The sequence below is a fragment of the Orycteropus afer genome, unplaced genomic scaffold (genome assembly GCF_000298275.1).
Source record: "Orycteropus afer afer isolate SDZICR_OR568_19922 unplaced genomic scaffold, OryAfe1.0 scaffold00067, whole genome shotgun sequence".
In the NCBI taxonomy this organism is placed as follows: Eukaryota; Metazoa; Chordata; class Mammalia; order Tubulidentata; family Orycteropodidae; genus Orycteropus; species Orycteropus afer.
The window spans coordinates 4,392,634-4,409,806 of NW_006921654.1; the positions used below are offsets into that span (position 1 = coordinate 4,392,634).

The 17,173-nt window shown below is 37.3% G+C and overlaps 1 protein-coding gene across 1 annotated transcript in view; it reads left to right on the forward strand.

The window, feature by feature from the left end:
- The first annotated feature begins 10,534 nt into the window (after nt 1-10,534).
- The window catches only part of NFATC3 (nuclear factor of activated T cells 3), a 35,776-nt gene continuing 29,137 nt past the window's right edge, over nt 10,535-17,173 (forward strand). Inside the window, exons 1-3 of the mRNA XM_042780883.1 lie at nt 10,535-10,546; nt 10,741-11,504; nt 13,987-14,149. Of these exons, the coding sequence (XP_042636817.1) occupies nt 10,535-10,546; nt 10,741-11,504; nt 13,987-14,149 (939 nt within the window). The remainder of the gene's footprint in view (nt 10,547-10,740; nt 11,505-13,986; nt 14,150-17,173) is intronic.

Consider the following 17,173-nt stretch of genomic DNA (forward strand, 5'->3'; position numbering starts at 1 on the left):
TTTTAAAACCTCTGGTGGTATAGTATCTAAGGCATTTGACTGCTAACCAGAAGGCTGGTGGTTCAAACCCACCAGCCAGTCCTCGGAAGGAAGATTGGGCAATCTACTTCTGTAGTGATAATGCCTCAGAAACCCAAGGAGGGGTCGCTATGAGTTGGATCCAACTCGACCTCAGTGAGTGGTGTTTTTTTTGGGTACTCACCAAAGTAGGATGTAGAACATTGTCTTTGTGAACTGTGTTATGCCAGTTGACCTTGATGGTCTCCCAAGGGAATCTGTCATTTTTAACTCTCTATTTTGTGACTAGAATCCAGAAAATGAAACCCAACTGATCTGATCAATCGCAGATTTAGTATAATATTTATAAAATAATGAAAATTACTAAATTAATTTATGTTTTTTTTTTTTTTTTAAAAGAGTAATACAATTAGATGGAATTCTTGGAAGCAGGTTGTTCTGGTTGATTCTGAGGTGCTAGAGTCTTTGGCCTGTTTGCCTGCTTTTTCATGTCTCTTCTTTTTTCTTTGCATCTTCTCTTCTGATTTCCTGTGGACTGCATGTTGTTGTTGTTAGGTGCCGTTGAGTTGTCTCTGAGTCATAGCGATCCTGTGTACAGCAGAATGAAACGCTGCCTGGTCCCATGCCAACTCCGTGATCCTTGCTATACTTGAGCCCCTTGCTGCAGCCACTGTGTCAGTCCATCTCATTGAGGGCCTTTCCCTCTGTTGTCAACCCTCCACCTCACCAAGCATGACATCCTTCTCCAGGGAATGGGCCCTCTGATAACATGACCAAAGTATGTGAGACGAAGTCTGGCCATTCTCTCTTCCAAGGAGCATTCTGGCTGAACTTCTTCCAGGACAGATTTGTTAGTTCTTTTAGCAGTCCATAGTGCTTTTAGCATTCTTTGTCACCACCACAACACAAAAGCATCAATTCTTCTTCAGTCTTCCTTATTCATTCATTGTCCCGCTCTCACATGCATATGAGGTGATTGAAAATATCATGGCTTGTGTAAAGCACACCTTAGTCCTCAAGGAGACATCTTTGCTCCTTAGAACTTAAAAGAGGTCCTTTGCAGCCGACTTGCCCAGTGCTATATGTCATCTCATGTCCTGACTGCTGCTCCTATTGGTGTCAATTGTAGAACCAAGCAATGTGAAGTCTTTGACAACTTCAATCTTTTCTCCATTTATCGTGATGCTGCTTATAGGTCCAGTTGTAGGATTTTTGTTTTCTTTATATTGAGATGTAATCCATACTGCAGACTGTATTCTTTAATCTTCATCAGTAAGTGCTTCAAGTCATCTTTACTTTCAACAAGCAATGTTGTGTCATCAGCGTGTCGCAGGTTGTTACTGAGTCTTCCTCCAATCTTGATGCCACGTTCTTCTTCACATAGTCCAGCTTCTCAAATTATTTGCTCAGCATATAGATTGACTAAGAATGGTGAAAGGATACAACCCTGACGTACTCCCTCCTTGATTTTAAACCATGCAGTATCCCCTTGTTGTCTTCGAATGACAGCCTCCTGGTCTGTGTACGTTCCTTATAGGTACATCATATGTACACGTTCCTCACCTGTACAATCAAGCGTTGTGGAATTCCCATTCTTCTCAATGTTACCTGCCATTTGTTATGATCCACACAATCAAATGCTTTTCCATAGTCAGTAAAACACAAGTAAATATCTTTTTGGTATGCTTTGCTTTGAGCCAAGCTCCACCTGATATCAGCAGTTATATCCCTTGTTCCGCATCTTCTGAATCCAGCTTGCATTTCTGGAAGTTCTCTGTCAATATACTGCACAACCATTTTTGAATTATCTTTAGTAAGATTTTACTTGGGTGTGATATTAATGATACTGTTCTATAATTTCCACATTATGTGGGATCACCTCTCTTTGGAATGGGTACAGATACAGATCTCTTCCAGTCAATTGGCCAGGTAGCTGTCTTCCAAATCTCCTTGCATAACAGAGTGAGTGCCTGCAGTGGGGCATCCATTTGTTGAAACATCTCAGTGGGCATTTCGTCAGTTCCTGGAGCCTTGCTCTTCACCAATTGCTTCAGTGCACCTTTGACTTCCTCCTTCAGTACCATTGGTTCTTGAACATGCCACCTCCTGAAATGGATGAAGATGGACCAGTTCTATTGGTACAGTGACTGTGTATTCCTTCCATATTCTTTTGATGCTTCCTGCATCATTTAATAGTTTGCCCATAGAATCTCTCAATATTGCAACTCAAGGCTTAAATTTTTTCCTCAGTTCTTTCAGCTTGGGAAATGCTGAGGGTGTTCTTCCCGTTCAGTTTTTTAACTCCAGGTGTTTGCACATTTCATTATAATTGTCTTCATCTGCTCCAGCTGCTCTTTGAAATCTTCTGTTCAGCTCTTTTATCTTGTTATTTCTTCCATTTGCTTTAGCTACTCTCCACTCAACACAAGTTTCAGAGTCTCTTCTGACATCCATTTTGGTCTTTTCTCATCTTTTTAATGACCTCTTGCTTTCTTCATGGATGATGTCTTGATGTTATCCAACGATTGTGGTCTTCGGACTAGATGAATATATACTATTCTGGTATTTAAATTGAATACAGAGCCTGTGAGTGAAGGCCCAAGAAAAACTTTGTGATTGATTTTATAGATGACTGTCATTGGCTCTTATGGCCAATCAGATATTAGGTGAAGTCTACTGAGGAGTGTTTGGAAAACATTTCTTTCACCCCTCCTAAAAAACACAGAGGACAATTATTGTTTCCTTTGTTTATCTGGAGGTAGTATCTGATTGTATTGCCTGGAATTCCAGTAAGTTATTTTCTTACCAGACTGAGGATGAAGAAAGTTCTTGGAAGAGAACAGATCTAAGACATTCACAAAGAAATGGGGCTGAAGGCTACCTTAGGCCTTTTTTTTAAAAAAAATTTTAGAATCATTTTAAATTTGTGAAGATAGTAAATAGAATTCCCATATCGTCTACATCAAGTTTCCCTCTTACTTACATCCTGTATTGTGTTGTTGTTAGGTGCCATCGAGTCATTTCCTACTCATAGGGACCCTGGGTACAACAGAATGAAACATTGCTTGGTCTTGGGCCATCCTCATAATTATTGCTATGCTTTAGCCCATCTTTGCAACCACTGTATCAATTCATCTTGTTGAGGGTCTTCCTCTTTTACCTTGACCCTCTACTTTACCAAGCATGATACTCTTCTCCATTAATTGGTACCTTCTGACCAAATGACCAAAGTACAAAAGGTGAAATGTGGCCATTCTTTCTTCTAAGGGGCATTCTGGCTATACTTCTTCCAAGACAGTTGTTCTTCTAGCAGTCCATGGTACATTCAGTATTCTTCACCAGTACCACAATTTAAATGCATCAATTCTTCTTTGGTCTCTCTTGTTCATTGTCCAGCTCTCACATACATATGAGGCTATTGAAGTATTTTCAGTATACTTGGGTATGGCTTGGGTCAGGTGCACCTTAGTCTTCAAAGTGACGTCTTTGCTTTTAAACGCTTTAAAGAGGTCTTTTGCCGCAGATTTGTCCAATGTAATACATCGTATCATTTCTTGACTGCTGCTTTCATGGGTGTAGATTTTGGATCTAAGTGAAAAGAAATACTTAACAACTTCAGTCTTTTCTCCATTTGTCATGATGTTCCTTATTGGTCCAGGTGTGAGGATTTTTGTGTTCTTTATGTTGAGGTGTAATCCATATTGAAGGCTGTAGTCTTTGATCTTCATAAGTTAATGCTTCAAGTCTTCTTCGCTTTCAGTAAGTGAAGTTGTGCATTTGCATATTGCAGGTTGTTAATAAGTGTTCTTCATATATTCCAGCTTCTCAGATTATTTGCTCAGCATACAGATTGAGAAGTGTGGTGAAAGGATACAGCTCTGATGCACAACTTTCCTTATTCTTAAATTAGTGTTGTATGTTTGTCACAGTTAACAAACCAAAATTAATATATTATTGTCAACTAAAGGAGCCCTTGTGGTCCAGTGGTTAAGTGGCTGCTAACCAAAAGGTTGGCAGTTCAAACCCACCAACTGCTCCATGGGAGAAAGATGTGACAGTCCTACTCTGCCCTATAGGGTTGCCATGAATTGGAATTGACTCTATGGCAATAGGTTGTTGTCAACTAAAGCCTGTACTTTATTCACATTTTTTAAATTTTTACCTAATGACCTTTTTTTTTTGTTTGTTCCAGGATCCTATGCAGGAAACCACATTACATTTAGTCATCTTACCTTAGGCTCCTTTTGGCTATGACAGTTTTCAGACTTTCCTTGTTTTTTAAGACCTTGACAGTTTTAAGGAGTACTAGTGAAATACTTTGTAGAATGGAATTTTTTGATGTTTTTCTCTTCGTAATTAGACTGGGGTTTTTGAGAGGAAGACCACAGAGGCAAAGTGCCATTTTCATCACATCATATCAAGGATACATGGTGTCAACATGACTTACCACTGTTGAAGTTAACCTCAGTAATCTGGCTGAGGAAGTGTTGGTCAGATTTCTCCACTGTAAAATTACTCTTTTTTTCCATTTTCATGCTATACTCAGGCAGGAAATCAGTATGCTCAGCCCACACTTAAAGGGTGGTGGTGAGTTATCTCTGCCTTCTTAAGGTGAGAGTGGCCACATAAATTATTTGGAATTCTTTAGTATAAATGCCCCATTTATGTACTTATTTATGTATTCAATAATTATTTATATATACATGGTCCCTGTATTTTTGTTTTCTACTTTGGGCTGGCATCCATTACCACTTTATTTTGTTGCTCAAGTTGTTCCAGCATTGCCGTTCAGTTGGCTCCTGTGCCCTTTTACCTCCATCGTTGTGTATGTGTGAGTTTAACATTTACTTTGTGGCACTGTAGGGTGCTCCAGCTCATAGTGTATATTTCCAGCCTTACTTTTATTTATTTATTTTGATTGAGATAAAATTCACATAGCCTAAAATTCACTGTTTTAATGAATACAATTCAGTGGTTTTCATTGTATTCAGAGTTGAGTATCTAGTTACAGAACGTTTTCATCATCCCAAGAGAAGCCTCTGCTCATTAGCAGTCCCTCTGCATTCTTCCTTCCCCTCAGCCCCTGGCGACCACGAACCTGCTTTTTGTCCCTTTGGATTGGCCTATTCTGGGTATTTCATACACACTGTATGTACTTTCATGTCTGATTTCTTTCATTGACCATAATATTTTCAAGGTTCATCCTTATGTAGCATGTGTAAATAAATACTGAATTGTTTTTCAGGGCTGAATAATATTTCATTTTATGCATATACCACATTTTGTTTATGCAGTTATTAGTGGGTGGACATTTGAGTGGTTTCTACTTTTTGGCTGTTAATAGAAACAGACTTACTTTTTACTGAATAAATAAATACCCTCTCTGGAACACATTGTGTTAGATGTATATATCTATTGGGAAAGTGTAGTGTGGCTGTCTAGCTCTGTTAGAACTACTAACAGTGATATATTTAACTTACTTTATTGAATACATATTGTTTACCAGGCAATAGGAATGCTAGTGTGATAAGTGAAAAGTGTGATATAGGAGGAGTAAAAGAACTCCAGCTGTGGCCCCCATAGCTTCTATATTTGAAAAAATTATTTAAGACTGTAGCTCAAGAAAGTCCCTAATGTTCTGTGAAGAAATCAAAGCTAGGCGGGGAGAAGAGCTCTGGTCTCTGTTCACCAGTAGCAGGTAAAAGCTCTGTGCAGCGTGCTCTGGAGCTGGTCACTATCCTCTTTCATGATCTTTTCCTTCTTGAAATAGAAGTAATGGGGACAAATGGGATAATTCTTTTAAAAATGTCCTCTCTTGGCCAGGAGACATATTCTTTAAAGTCAAGTGTCCTGGCATCCTTTGGGATTAATTGAAATAGTTTTGGTTGTTTGATTTAAAATAAAATTTCAATTTAAATGGGTTGTGTTGAATTTGTTTACATCTACCAGTATTATTCTTTCCCTGTCTCTTATGACCTTGACATTTTCGATGTATTTATTTCGTTGATTTATTTTGTAGAATGTCTTTCAGTTTGTTTTGGGATGAACTTGTCAGGTTTGGAGTCCCTGGGTGACACAATGATTAAGCACTTGGCTGCTGACCCAAAGGTTGAAGGTTCCAGACCATCCAGAGGTGCCTAGGAAAAAAGGTGTGGCAGTCTATTGGAAAATCAGCCATTGAAAACCCTGTGGAAGGCAGTTCTACTCAACACGCATGGGGTCACCATGAGTTGGAATGGACTCCACAACGACCAGTTTATCCCTACTCCTCAGATCTGCCAACCGCTGATCTGTTCTCCATAGCTGTAGTTTTGTCTTTAAGAATGTCATAAAAATGGGACTGACTTCTTCACTGGGCATGCCTTTGAAATCTGTTTAAGTTGTTGCATTATCAGTAGTTCATTCCTTTTTGTTGCTAAATAGTATTCCATTGTACAGAATGTACAGAATGTAACATTTACTTGTTGAAGAACATTTGGGTTGTTTCCATTAGGGCGGTTATAAATAGAATGCTGTAAACATCTACAGGTTTTTGTGTGAACATGCCTTTTGTTTTCTCAAGGGTAATTAATTACCCAGGGGTGGGATGCTGGATCATACATAAGTTTGTGTTTTATTTAATAAGAAACTGCCAAACTTTTTCAGAGTGGCCATCCTATTTTATATTTCCATCGATAGTGTATGAATGTGCCTGCTTTCCCACAAGCATGCCCACAAAATGTGTTTTTATGCTTTTTCATTTCTTCCGGTCTGATAAGCAATAAATAATAACTCACTATTGTGTTCATTTTAAATTCTTATGAGTGATTTTTTTGGTGTGCGTGAATTGTCCAATTTTTTCCAGTTAGGTTTCTTGTCCTTTGCCCCTCAATTTAAAGAGTTCTTTATGTATTAAGAATATTAGTCTTTAATCTGTGATATACGTGGCAAATATTTTCTCCTAATTTGTGGTTTTTCTTGTGAGTTTGTTCGTTTTTTGCCAAATCTTTTATTTTCATGTAGTCAAATTTATCAGCCCCTCCCAGTTGCCTCTGGATTGTGGGTAATGGAAAAGCTTTCCTCTGCATGGTTAAAGAGGAATTCCCCTTTGTGTTCTGTTAATACTTAAGTCGTTTCAGTTTTAACTTTCAAATCCTTAATCCATCTGAGTTCATTCTTACATGTTCATTCCTGTGTGAGATACTGTCTTTTTCCAAATGGCCACTCAGTTATCCCAGCATCATTCATTCAAAAGCCTATATTTATCCCATGATTTGAGATGTCACCTTTATGAATATCTGACATTTCTATATTTCATACATAGAAGGTCTGTTTCTGGACTTTCTTTTATTCCACTGGTCTGTTTGTTTGTTTGTGTACCAGTAATACACTCTTTTAATTATTGAAGTTTTATTGTATGTTTTAATATCTGTAAGGGCTAGTCCTTCTTTGCAGTTTTTCTTTTTGAGTATTTTCCTAGCTATTCTTGCATATTTGTTTTCCTGTATTAACTTTAATGTCAGTTTGTCTAACTTCATAAATGAGCTTGTTTTGTTGAGATCACATTGAATTTATGAATCAATTTAGGGAGAACTGTTATCTTTATAGGATCTCTGGTGGTGTAGTGCCTAAGGCATATGACTGCTAACCAGAAGGCTGGCAGTTCAGACCCACCAATCACTCCTCGGAAGGCAGGTTGGGCAATCTACTTCTGTAGTGATACCACCTTGGAAACACAAGGAAGGGTCGCTGTGAGTCGCATCCAACTCAGTGGCAGTGAGTTTGGTTTTGGTTTTGGTTATCTTTATAATGTTAAGTCATCCTCTGGGAACAGCAGTTCTCTTTCCATTTAAGTCTGCTTTTGTGTCTCTCAGAAGTATTTTAAAATTTTACTCATAGGTTTTGAATGCTTCTTGTTATTTTTATTTACTTTTGTTGCTTTTGCAAATGGGATTTTTTTCCTACTATTATGCCCTCATGGAGCTTTGGTAGCATAGTGGGTAAGGCATTTGAACCAGAAGGTCAGTGCAGTGGTTCAAACCTCTGTGGGGAGAAATTCAGGCAATCTACTTCCGTAAAGATTTACAGCGTTGGAAACCCCGTAGGGTTCGCTTGAAACTGAAATCGACTCAGTGGCAGTGAGCATTATGTCCTTTGTTTATTTTTTAATAACAGCTTTATTGAGATGTAATTCAGATCCCTCACAGTTCACCCATTGAAGGTATGTTTTTAAGTATATTCACGGAATTGTGCAGCCATAACCACAATTTTAGAACATTTTTATTACACCAGAAAGAAACCCAGTAACCATTACTTAACCATTTCCTCTTATCCTCCTCTTTTTGGTTGTTTTAAATAGCTTTTTTGTTGAGCATTTTGCCCCAGCCAGTAGGCATTTTCTTCTCTGGAGCTCTGACTTCCTACTTTTCCTGGTTCAGTAAGTGAAAGAGTGAGAGAGTGATGTGTTTTAAAAGGTATTTTAGTTTGTTAGGAAATATTTCAGAGTTAAAAAGATATGAAATATAACGTGTCCATCTTAACTTTTAAAAGGGAAGGGGAAAGGGAATTGAAATGTGTTGTCCGTAGTGGTACCACCCCGGAAACCCAAGGAGGGGTCGCTATGAGTTGGACCCGACTCGACAGCAGTGAGTTTGTTTTTTTTTTTTTTTTGGGGGGGGGTCATTGCTAAGTATTAGTCATTGTGTTAAGTTGCTTGTCTTAAAATAGTCCTGTGTATTAGGTGATACATACCTCCTGCTGCATTTTTATGGAACAGAAAATCGAGGTTCGGGCAGGTTGTCCAGATTTGCACAGCTGGGGAATGATGGAGCCAGGGTTTGAATCTAAGAGGTTTTGTTTTGTTTTGATGCATAGAAATTCTGAGTGAATATATTTACTAATCACAGAGCATCTTGACAGTTCCAAAGTCTAGGACTTGGAGATTTGTAAATTAAAGAGCTCTGGCTAATGACAGCAACACCAAGAGCCTAAAGAAACGTGCATTATTTTTCAGGGGTACTAATGTAATGAAACAGTGTGATCTCGGAAGAGGGTAAAGGGTATACTTTTCTCTGTTGTATGTGTGAGCAGTTTTGTCTTTGGTCTCCTAATGATTATGTGCTTGGAGAAAGTGAAGGTATTCAACCAGTACTTTGCACTTACGGCTTAGTACTTTGAACTTCTGCCTCTGTGAAAACGGTTAGTAATTAATCTTTCCTAAAAGTGAAGTTGCAGAATATTCTTATTGCTGTAGTTACTCTAAGTAGGTAATCTGACAGGGCTTGTTTAGTGTTCAGTACTCCAGCATTGGGTAAATTTTTAAAATTCTTTCCTTCTATGGATTACTTTAATGATCAACCGTAATTTAAAATCCCTCATGGTATTATTTTCTAGCTGAGGTACAGAGTCATATGAGAACATGAGGCTTTTGTAACCTGATCGCCTATGACCAAAGATACGAATTCTTGGTAATATGAGTACTGAGGAAAAGAGTTAACACTGTTAATTACAAAATTTCCCTTAAAGAAAAATTAAGTTCTGAATTTTACTGCAAGGAAACTGAGGTCTGGAGAGGTTACATGACGTAATTTAAGATTTCACAATTAATGGCAGAGGTAGGCTTGATGGATTCTGTGTCTCCTGAGTTTGAGCCTGAATTCTTTTCATTAGCAAATATAGCATATTTATAACTAAAATAGTCTTTTAAAGACAATATTTTATCCTTCATTCTACTTTAACCTGCCGTATTCCCATATGAGGCTGAATTTACATGATTATATACCAAAATACTTTGTCATTGAGTTGAAGCTGACCTTATAGGACATAGTAGAACTGCCCTAATGAGTTTCCAAGGCTGTAAATCTTTATGGAAGCAGACTTTCACCCCCATCTTTCGACTGTGGAGCAGCTGGTGGGTTTGAATCATTGACCTTTTGGTTAGCAGCTGAGTGAGTGCTTAACCACTTGTATCACCATGATTATATCATTCTGTAATTCTATGAATATTTTTTAGGATTAGGATATGGTTATTTCTTTTTTAAAAACGTGTTTTCAGATTATAGTATTTTCTGATTAATTCTTTAAAAATGTGCAAATAAAGATAAGGAGATAAAATAACTATACATATAATTATATATAAATATATAACAATTTTATATATTTGCGGAAATAACCAGATACATTAAAAAAAAGGTACATTTTTAAAAACACATACCATTTATTTAGTGGAGCTCATGATGTGCATTTTGTGTGTCCCACTTTTTTTCTCTGGATTATTTTAATAATATTACTTTCTCATCTAGTGATTTATGCATATAAATTTTCTAATTTCTTGCTTTGTTGATTTTTTTTATTTGTTTGTTTTTTGTTTTGCTTCTCCCCATAGATCTTGAGCCAGATGATTGTGCATCCATTTACATCTTTAATGTAGATCCACCTCCATCTACTTTAAACTTGCCACATTGCTTACCACATCATGGATTACCGTCTCACTCTTCCGTTTTGTCACCATCGTTTCAGCTCCAGGGTCACAAAAACTATGAAGGAACTTGTGAGATCCCGGAATCTAAATATAGTCCATTAGGTGGTCCTAAGCCCTTTGAGTGCCCAAGTATTCAAATTACATCCATCTCCCCTAACTGTCATCAAGAAATAGATGCTCACGAAGATGACCTACACATAAATGACCCAGAAAGGGAATATTTGGAAAGGCCTTCTAGAGATCATCTCTATCTTCCTCTTGAGCCATCCTACCGGGAGTCTTCCCTTAGTCCTAGTCCTGCCAGCAGCATCTCTTCTAGGAGCTGGTTCTCAGATGCGTCTTCTTGTGAGTCTCTTTCACACATTTATGATGATGTAGAGTCGGAGTTGAATGAAGCTGCTGCCCGATTTACTCTTGGATCCCCTCTGACTTCTCCTGGTGGCTCTCCAGGAGGCTGTCCTGGAGAAGAGCCCTGGCACCAACAGTATGGACTTGGACACTCCTTGTCACCCAGGCAATCTCCTTGCCACTCTCCTAGATCTAGTATCACCGATGAGAATTGGCTGAGCCCCAGGCCGGCCTCCGGACCCTCATCACGGCCCACTTCCCCCTGTGGGAAACGGCGGCACTCCAGTGCTGAGGTTTGTTACGCTGGCTCCCTTTCGCCCCATCACTCACCAGCTCCTTCTCCTGGTCACTCCCCCAGAGGCAGTATAACAGAAGATACCTGGCTCAGCCCTTCTGTCCAGGGAGGATCAGGCCTTGGCCCTACACTTTTCCCATTTCAGTACTGTGTAGAGACTGATATCCCTTTGAAAACAAGGAAGACTTCTGAAGACCAAGCTGCCATATTACCAGGAAAATTAGAGCTCTGTTCAGATGACCAAGGGAATTTATCACCTTCCCGGGAGACATCAATAGATGATGGCCTTGGATCTCAGTATCCTTTAAAGAAAGATTCATCTGGTGATCAGTTTCTTTCAGTTCCTTCACCTTTTACCTGGAGCAAACCAAAGCCTGGCCACACGCCTATATTTCGGTGAGTTGATAGAAATGGCTGTTGGTCATTTTTCATGGTTATGGGTTATTAGTAGTAACTATACATAATATATAATATCTGTAACATAATAGGTAATGGCTTGACCACTTCTCTTCCTCCCTCATCATCCCCCCCTCCCTTTTTAGTGGCAATTTCTTCGAGATAAAGTAACTTATATTTATTTTCCTTTGAATCTTGAAAGTATCTTTAGATAGGCTAAAGCAATAATTTTCAGAGTGTGTAGGTAAGGAATCATAGATTAAAACAAATGACATTTTTAAGAATCCCTAGATAGAGTGGGAGAAAAATGTAGACTAAAACTCAAAATCATAACAGAGCGTGCTTACTGATCTGACAGAGACTGGTGAAACTCTTGAGACTTTAGTTCCTAGTCACCCTTCAGGGCTGGAATTGAACTTAACTCCTATGGCTTCCAGCCAAACAATAGGTAGGCATATAAGGTGAACATTATAGCAGGTGGGTATACTCCTTAGAATAGTCAATCATGGGAGATTAGAAGGGCAGTATTTGCACAGGGAGATAGCGCAGAGGGCAGAAATGCATAGAAAAGGAGAACACAGGGAAAAGATAACTACAGGGAGGAAGTGGGAAGAGAGCTGTTACATTATGTAGATTATAGTCAATGCCATGAAACAAAATGTGTATGAACCTGCTATGTGGAAAACAAATTTGCTCTGTAAACTTTCACCCAAATCACAATTAAAAAAAAAAAAAAAAAAAAGGAGAATCCCTAGATGAGATTTTCTTACCAGGAAAAGCTTGTAAAAGATTGATTATGGGATGAATTAAAATATTAATACAAATAATTTGTAAATAGGCTTTTTATATTTTTAAAAGCTCAGTATACAAAGACAATTTGGTTCTCCTCCCCCGCCCCCCATAATTTATTCTTTTTCTCTTTTGGTTTTTAAGTTTATGATTTTTTGTTGTAGAATTTTCAAAATTTACATATTCAAAATTTCCTGTTCCTTTATTGCTTTTGCATATTGTGTTATATTTGAAAGGTTTACACCCTTCACTCTAAAATAATTAAACAAAAATCAAACTTTTATGTGAAAAGTCAAGAATAGCATGTGATCCCCCCCCAATGGCTTAGTTGGTACAGATCATTTGTAGAATCAAGCTAGTCTATAATTTATTTGGAGAAGGTAACCTTTATCAAAGATTAGATTTCCATGTGGTATTGGGTCTACTTAGGGGTTTTTCATTGAAATGCGTGTCTATTGCTGGATCTTGATCTGTAGAAAACTAGTATATGGAATTGTGGTATTGAAGACACCTTTGAACCCATCACTCTGTTTCTGAAAATTATGTTAAATTCCGTAGGGGATTGTTAAGCTTGTGGAACAAGTACAGAACTAGCTGAGAGCTGATGAAGGTGATCTGTTGTTTCATGGTAATAAAAATTAGTACCTTCACATAGGAGGAATTAAAGCTAGGCTAAGGATATGAGAGTAAACACTGACATAATTTAGAAAATTTACAGTAGGGATGATAGCATTTCAGAGGTAGAGGAAACCTTAAGAATCTCATTTCATCAGTCCCTAAGAAGATGTTACTTTTTAATACAAATCATTCTATCCTTGGGCCCATTAGTATTTGATTTATAGGCACAGAATTGTTTCTCTTCTAATCCCATATTTTCAACATTAATATATATAAATGAATCTTTAGACGTCTGAGCTCTTTAAATTATCTTATTGATTAAAAGAAAATTGACATTTAAAGGAGCTGCAGTGATAGGAAGTAACATGTGCAGTAGACTTCCTCTCACAGACATCACAGAGGAAGGCACTGAGACAGAAAGATTGCTGTATCTGGAGAGATACTGATGTGTATACGGCAATATGTATCTTTGTTTTAAGAAATAGAATTACTATTCTTTGATTGTTTTGTAATTACACATAATTTAGAAGCAGTTATAGTTTTACTATAACTAGTAAATTTTATAGTTTTAAAATACAAGAAACAAAAAAATTGATAAAATAGATTTTATTCTTCAGACTAAAGAATTATTTCTTAAGCTCTCACTTTATCCAGAATTGTTGTGTAACATCAAGTCAGTTCTGATTCATAGTAGCCCCTATATGACAGAGTAGAACTGCCCCATAGGCCTTTTTAGACCGTAATCTTTACTGAAGCTGATTACTAGGTCTTTTCTCTCATGTATTGGCTGGTGTGTTCAAACTACTGATCTTTTGGTTAACAGCTGAGTGCTTAACCATTGTGCTTAACCACCAGGGCTCCTTATACTGTGTTAAAACTAGTTAAATGAAGTTTTATTTCAAAATAAACCAAACCCATTTCCTGTAGAGTAGACTTCAACTCACAGTAACCCTATAGTTTATTTCAAAGATGACAGTAAGAAATGTTGCTATTAGTAAACAAGTGAATCACTGCTTGACAGTAATAGCATGGTGAAATGCATCTTTGTGTGTTTTGTTTATAGCACATCTTCATTGCCTCCACTAGACTGGCCTCTACCAACTCATTTTGGACAGTTTGAACTGAAAATAGAAGTGCAACCTAAAACTCATCACCGAGCCCATTATGAAACTGAGGGTAGCCGAGGCGCAGTAAAAGCATCTACTGGAGGACACCCTGTTGTGAAGGTACAACACATGTTTTACTGATACTGTATACCTGTTAACAATAAAGGAGTCTATTCAGTTAGATACTACTGCGCTCAAAAAGAAAATAACTCAAAACCAGAATGCCTCTGTTGGGATTTTTGTGCTTGTTGAAATGACAGGACTTCTGCATTGAGCATTCTGTTGTGGGTCAGAATGTCTTTTCTAGACTGATTCTCCAGCTGGGGAAACCCTGGGGAAAGAAGGTTTGCAGTGGTCAAAGAGTTTTAATTATTTAAAAATAAGTGCTGTATTGTGTTTATAAGTATTATACATGTTCATTTAACATTCAAGTAATACAGAAAAGTAGAAAGAATAAAGCAATGAATTACCCAAAATCTAACCTCCTCAGAATATTAATATTGTGTTAATAAATTTGAACTAACATTATTCTAGATAACTCTCTGTGCATGTATTTAGTAGAAAACTGGATGGCTAGAAAAAGGAATGAATTTTTTAAGGAAGGGATTATACTGAACATTTTATAATTAAAATATTTTTATTTGAATCATTAGAAAAATATGAAATTGTAAAAATTATATATTTGATATAGATTAATATATTTAAATTTTGAAGCATAAGAATTAAATATTAACTTCAATTTTAGTTGAATGGAACATAAAAAATGGAGCTAAAGAAATACTAAGAACTGAATCTTAGATACTGTTCTTAATTCTGAGAGTTCTAAGAAGTGCTAAAAGACGATATGGTACCTAAATTGCCAAATTCAGTGGTATTTTGCATGTTTGTGTTGCTGCCAATTGTAAAAATTTACTTTGTTGTAGTGCTTTATAGTTTATAAAATGGTTTCTCAATTGATCTTCACAAGTGTTCTTTGAAAAGGGCAAAGCAAGGTACATTTTGCAGATGACAAAGATCACACAGAAAGATTTTATAAAACCTAGTCTTTTGACTCTGCTGCTTCTCTTTCCATTGTACTGTCTTGCCTTGGAAACATTGCAAATATCTTATAATTTTGTAAGACTTTCCATTTTATAAAAGTACTTTCACATTATCTTATTTAGTTCTCAGAATAAAACTTTTTGGAAATCTTGGTCTTTACCTTGACTTTGAAGTCAAGTGTACTTTCTACTGTTTTTGTAGCCACTGATAAAATATCTTAGGCTTTGTTTCCCATTATTGTTATTTAAGCTGTCCTTCCAGTGGATTAATCACAGTAGGTTAACTACTACTATAACAAATAATCCCTTGATCTCCATGCTTTAAGATAAAGGAAGTTTATTTTTCTCTTTCAAATTGTCACTAAAGAATATGAAATCTATCTTGTGATGCCCCCTTTAACATGCTACCTCCATGGTCTCTGGGAAATAGGAAGAGAGTATAGGGAAGGCACATGGGGGGAGGGTGGATGTTTAACTAATCAGCCTGAAAATTACTATTAAACTCCAAACCGAACTCAACTACTATCAAGTTGGATCCTACTCATACTGCTTTGGATTTCCAAGGCAGTATCACTACGGAAGTAGATCTCCCGGTCTTCCTTCCGTGGAGTAACTGGTGGGTTTGGACTGTCAGCCTTCTGGTTAGCAGTCAAATGCCTTAAGCACTACGCCATGATTACTATTGGTGGTCTCTAATTACATTCAGGAGTTAATAGTGGTTGAGTGACTAATAAGGTCTCTGTTAGGGCCAGGCTGCTTGGGTTTGAATCCTGGGGTTTACTGTTATCTTTAGACAAGTATGTTAACCTTTCTAAATCTTTTATTGAATTATTCATTTCTTGTTTTATTCACCTTGTCCATTCACTCATTCAGTAAATAGTTTTGGATTGCTCACTATGTTAGAGACAGTACTGTGGATGCTGGGGATTTAGGGATGAACCAGACAGACAAGTTCCTGCCTCCTAGAGCTTTGTTACATTGTAATGAGAAGAAACAGTGAACAAGTAAACAAAACAGAATGTATTAAATGCTGTATTGGAAATTAGAATGTGATGTGATGGAGGTTAATTATGGAGAAAAGTTTACCTTGGGTGCCTTTTTGTAAAATGAGGATAATACCATCTACCTAAGGGCTATTGAGAAGACTGGTGGTATTCTGTTTAAAACATTAGGCTACTAACCAAAATATTAGCAATTTGAACCCACCAGCCATTCCATGGGAGAGAAATGTGGCAATCTGCTTCTGTAAAGAGCTACAGCCTTGGAAACCCTGTGGACAGTTCTACTCTGCCCTATAGTGTCGCTGTAAGTCAGAATTGACTCAGTGACAGTGGGGGAAAGATCTTTTTGAATTGATGGCAATGAGGTTTTTTTTTTTTTTTAAATGAAGGGCTGTTGTAAGGATTAAATGAAATATTACATGTAAAGGACTTGACATAGTGATAATGCCTTGCACATAGTAAATGTTAACTACTAATATTGCTGTCAGGCTTCTTTAAGCAGTGTGATCAGTGCTCTCTGAAGCTTGATGAATAGTATGTAGTAGAATAAGATATCTACATTACCCATAAACCCATTGCCTTTGAGTAGATTCTGACTGATAGCAACCCTATAGGACAGAAGAAAACTGCCCCATAATGTTTAAGGCTGTAATCTTTACACAAGGAGACTGCCACATCTTTCTCCTGTGGAACAGCTGGTGGGATCAAACTGCTGACCTTTCAGTTAACCAAACACTTAACCACTGTGCCACCAGGGCTCCTCAGATTATCACTATATACCTATTAGAACAGCTAACATAAAAAATAGTGCTAATACCAAATGCTGGTGAGAATGTGAAGAAACTGGATCTCTCATAAATTGCTGGTGGGAAGTTAGAATAGTACAGCCAGTGTGGAAAATAATTTGTCAGTTTCTTAAAAGAAATTAAACTTGCACTTACCACATGACCCTGCATTTGTACTCTCAGACAATCCCAGAAAAATGAAGACTTTTTTTCACACAATAACCTGTACGTGAACGTTCATAACAGCTTTATTTTTAAGCCAAAAATTGGAAACTACCCAAATGTCCTTCATTGGGTCAATGGTTAAACAGACTGGTA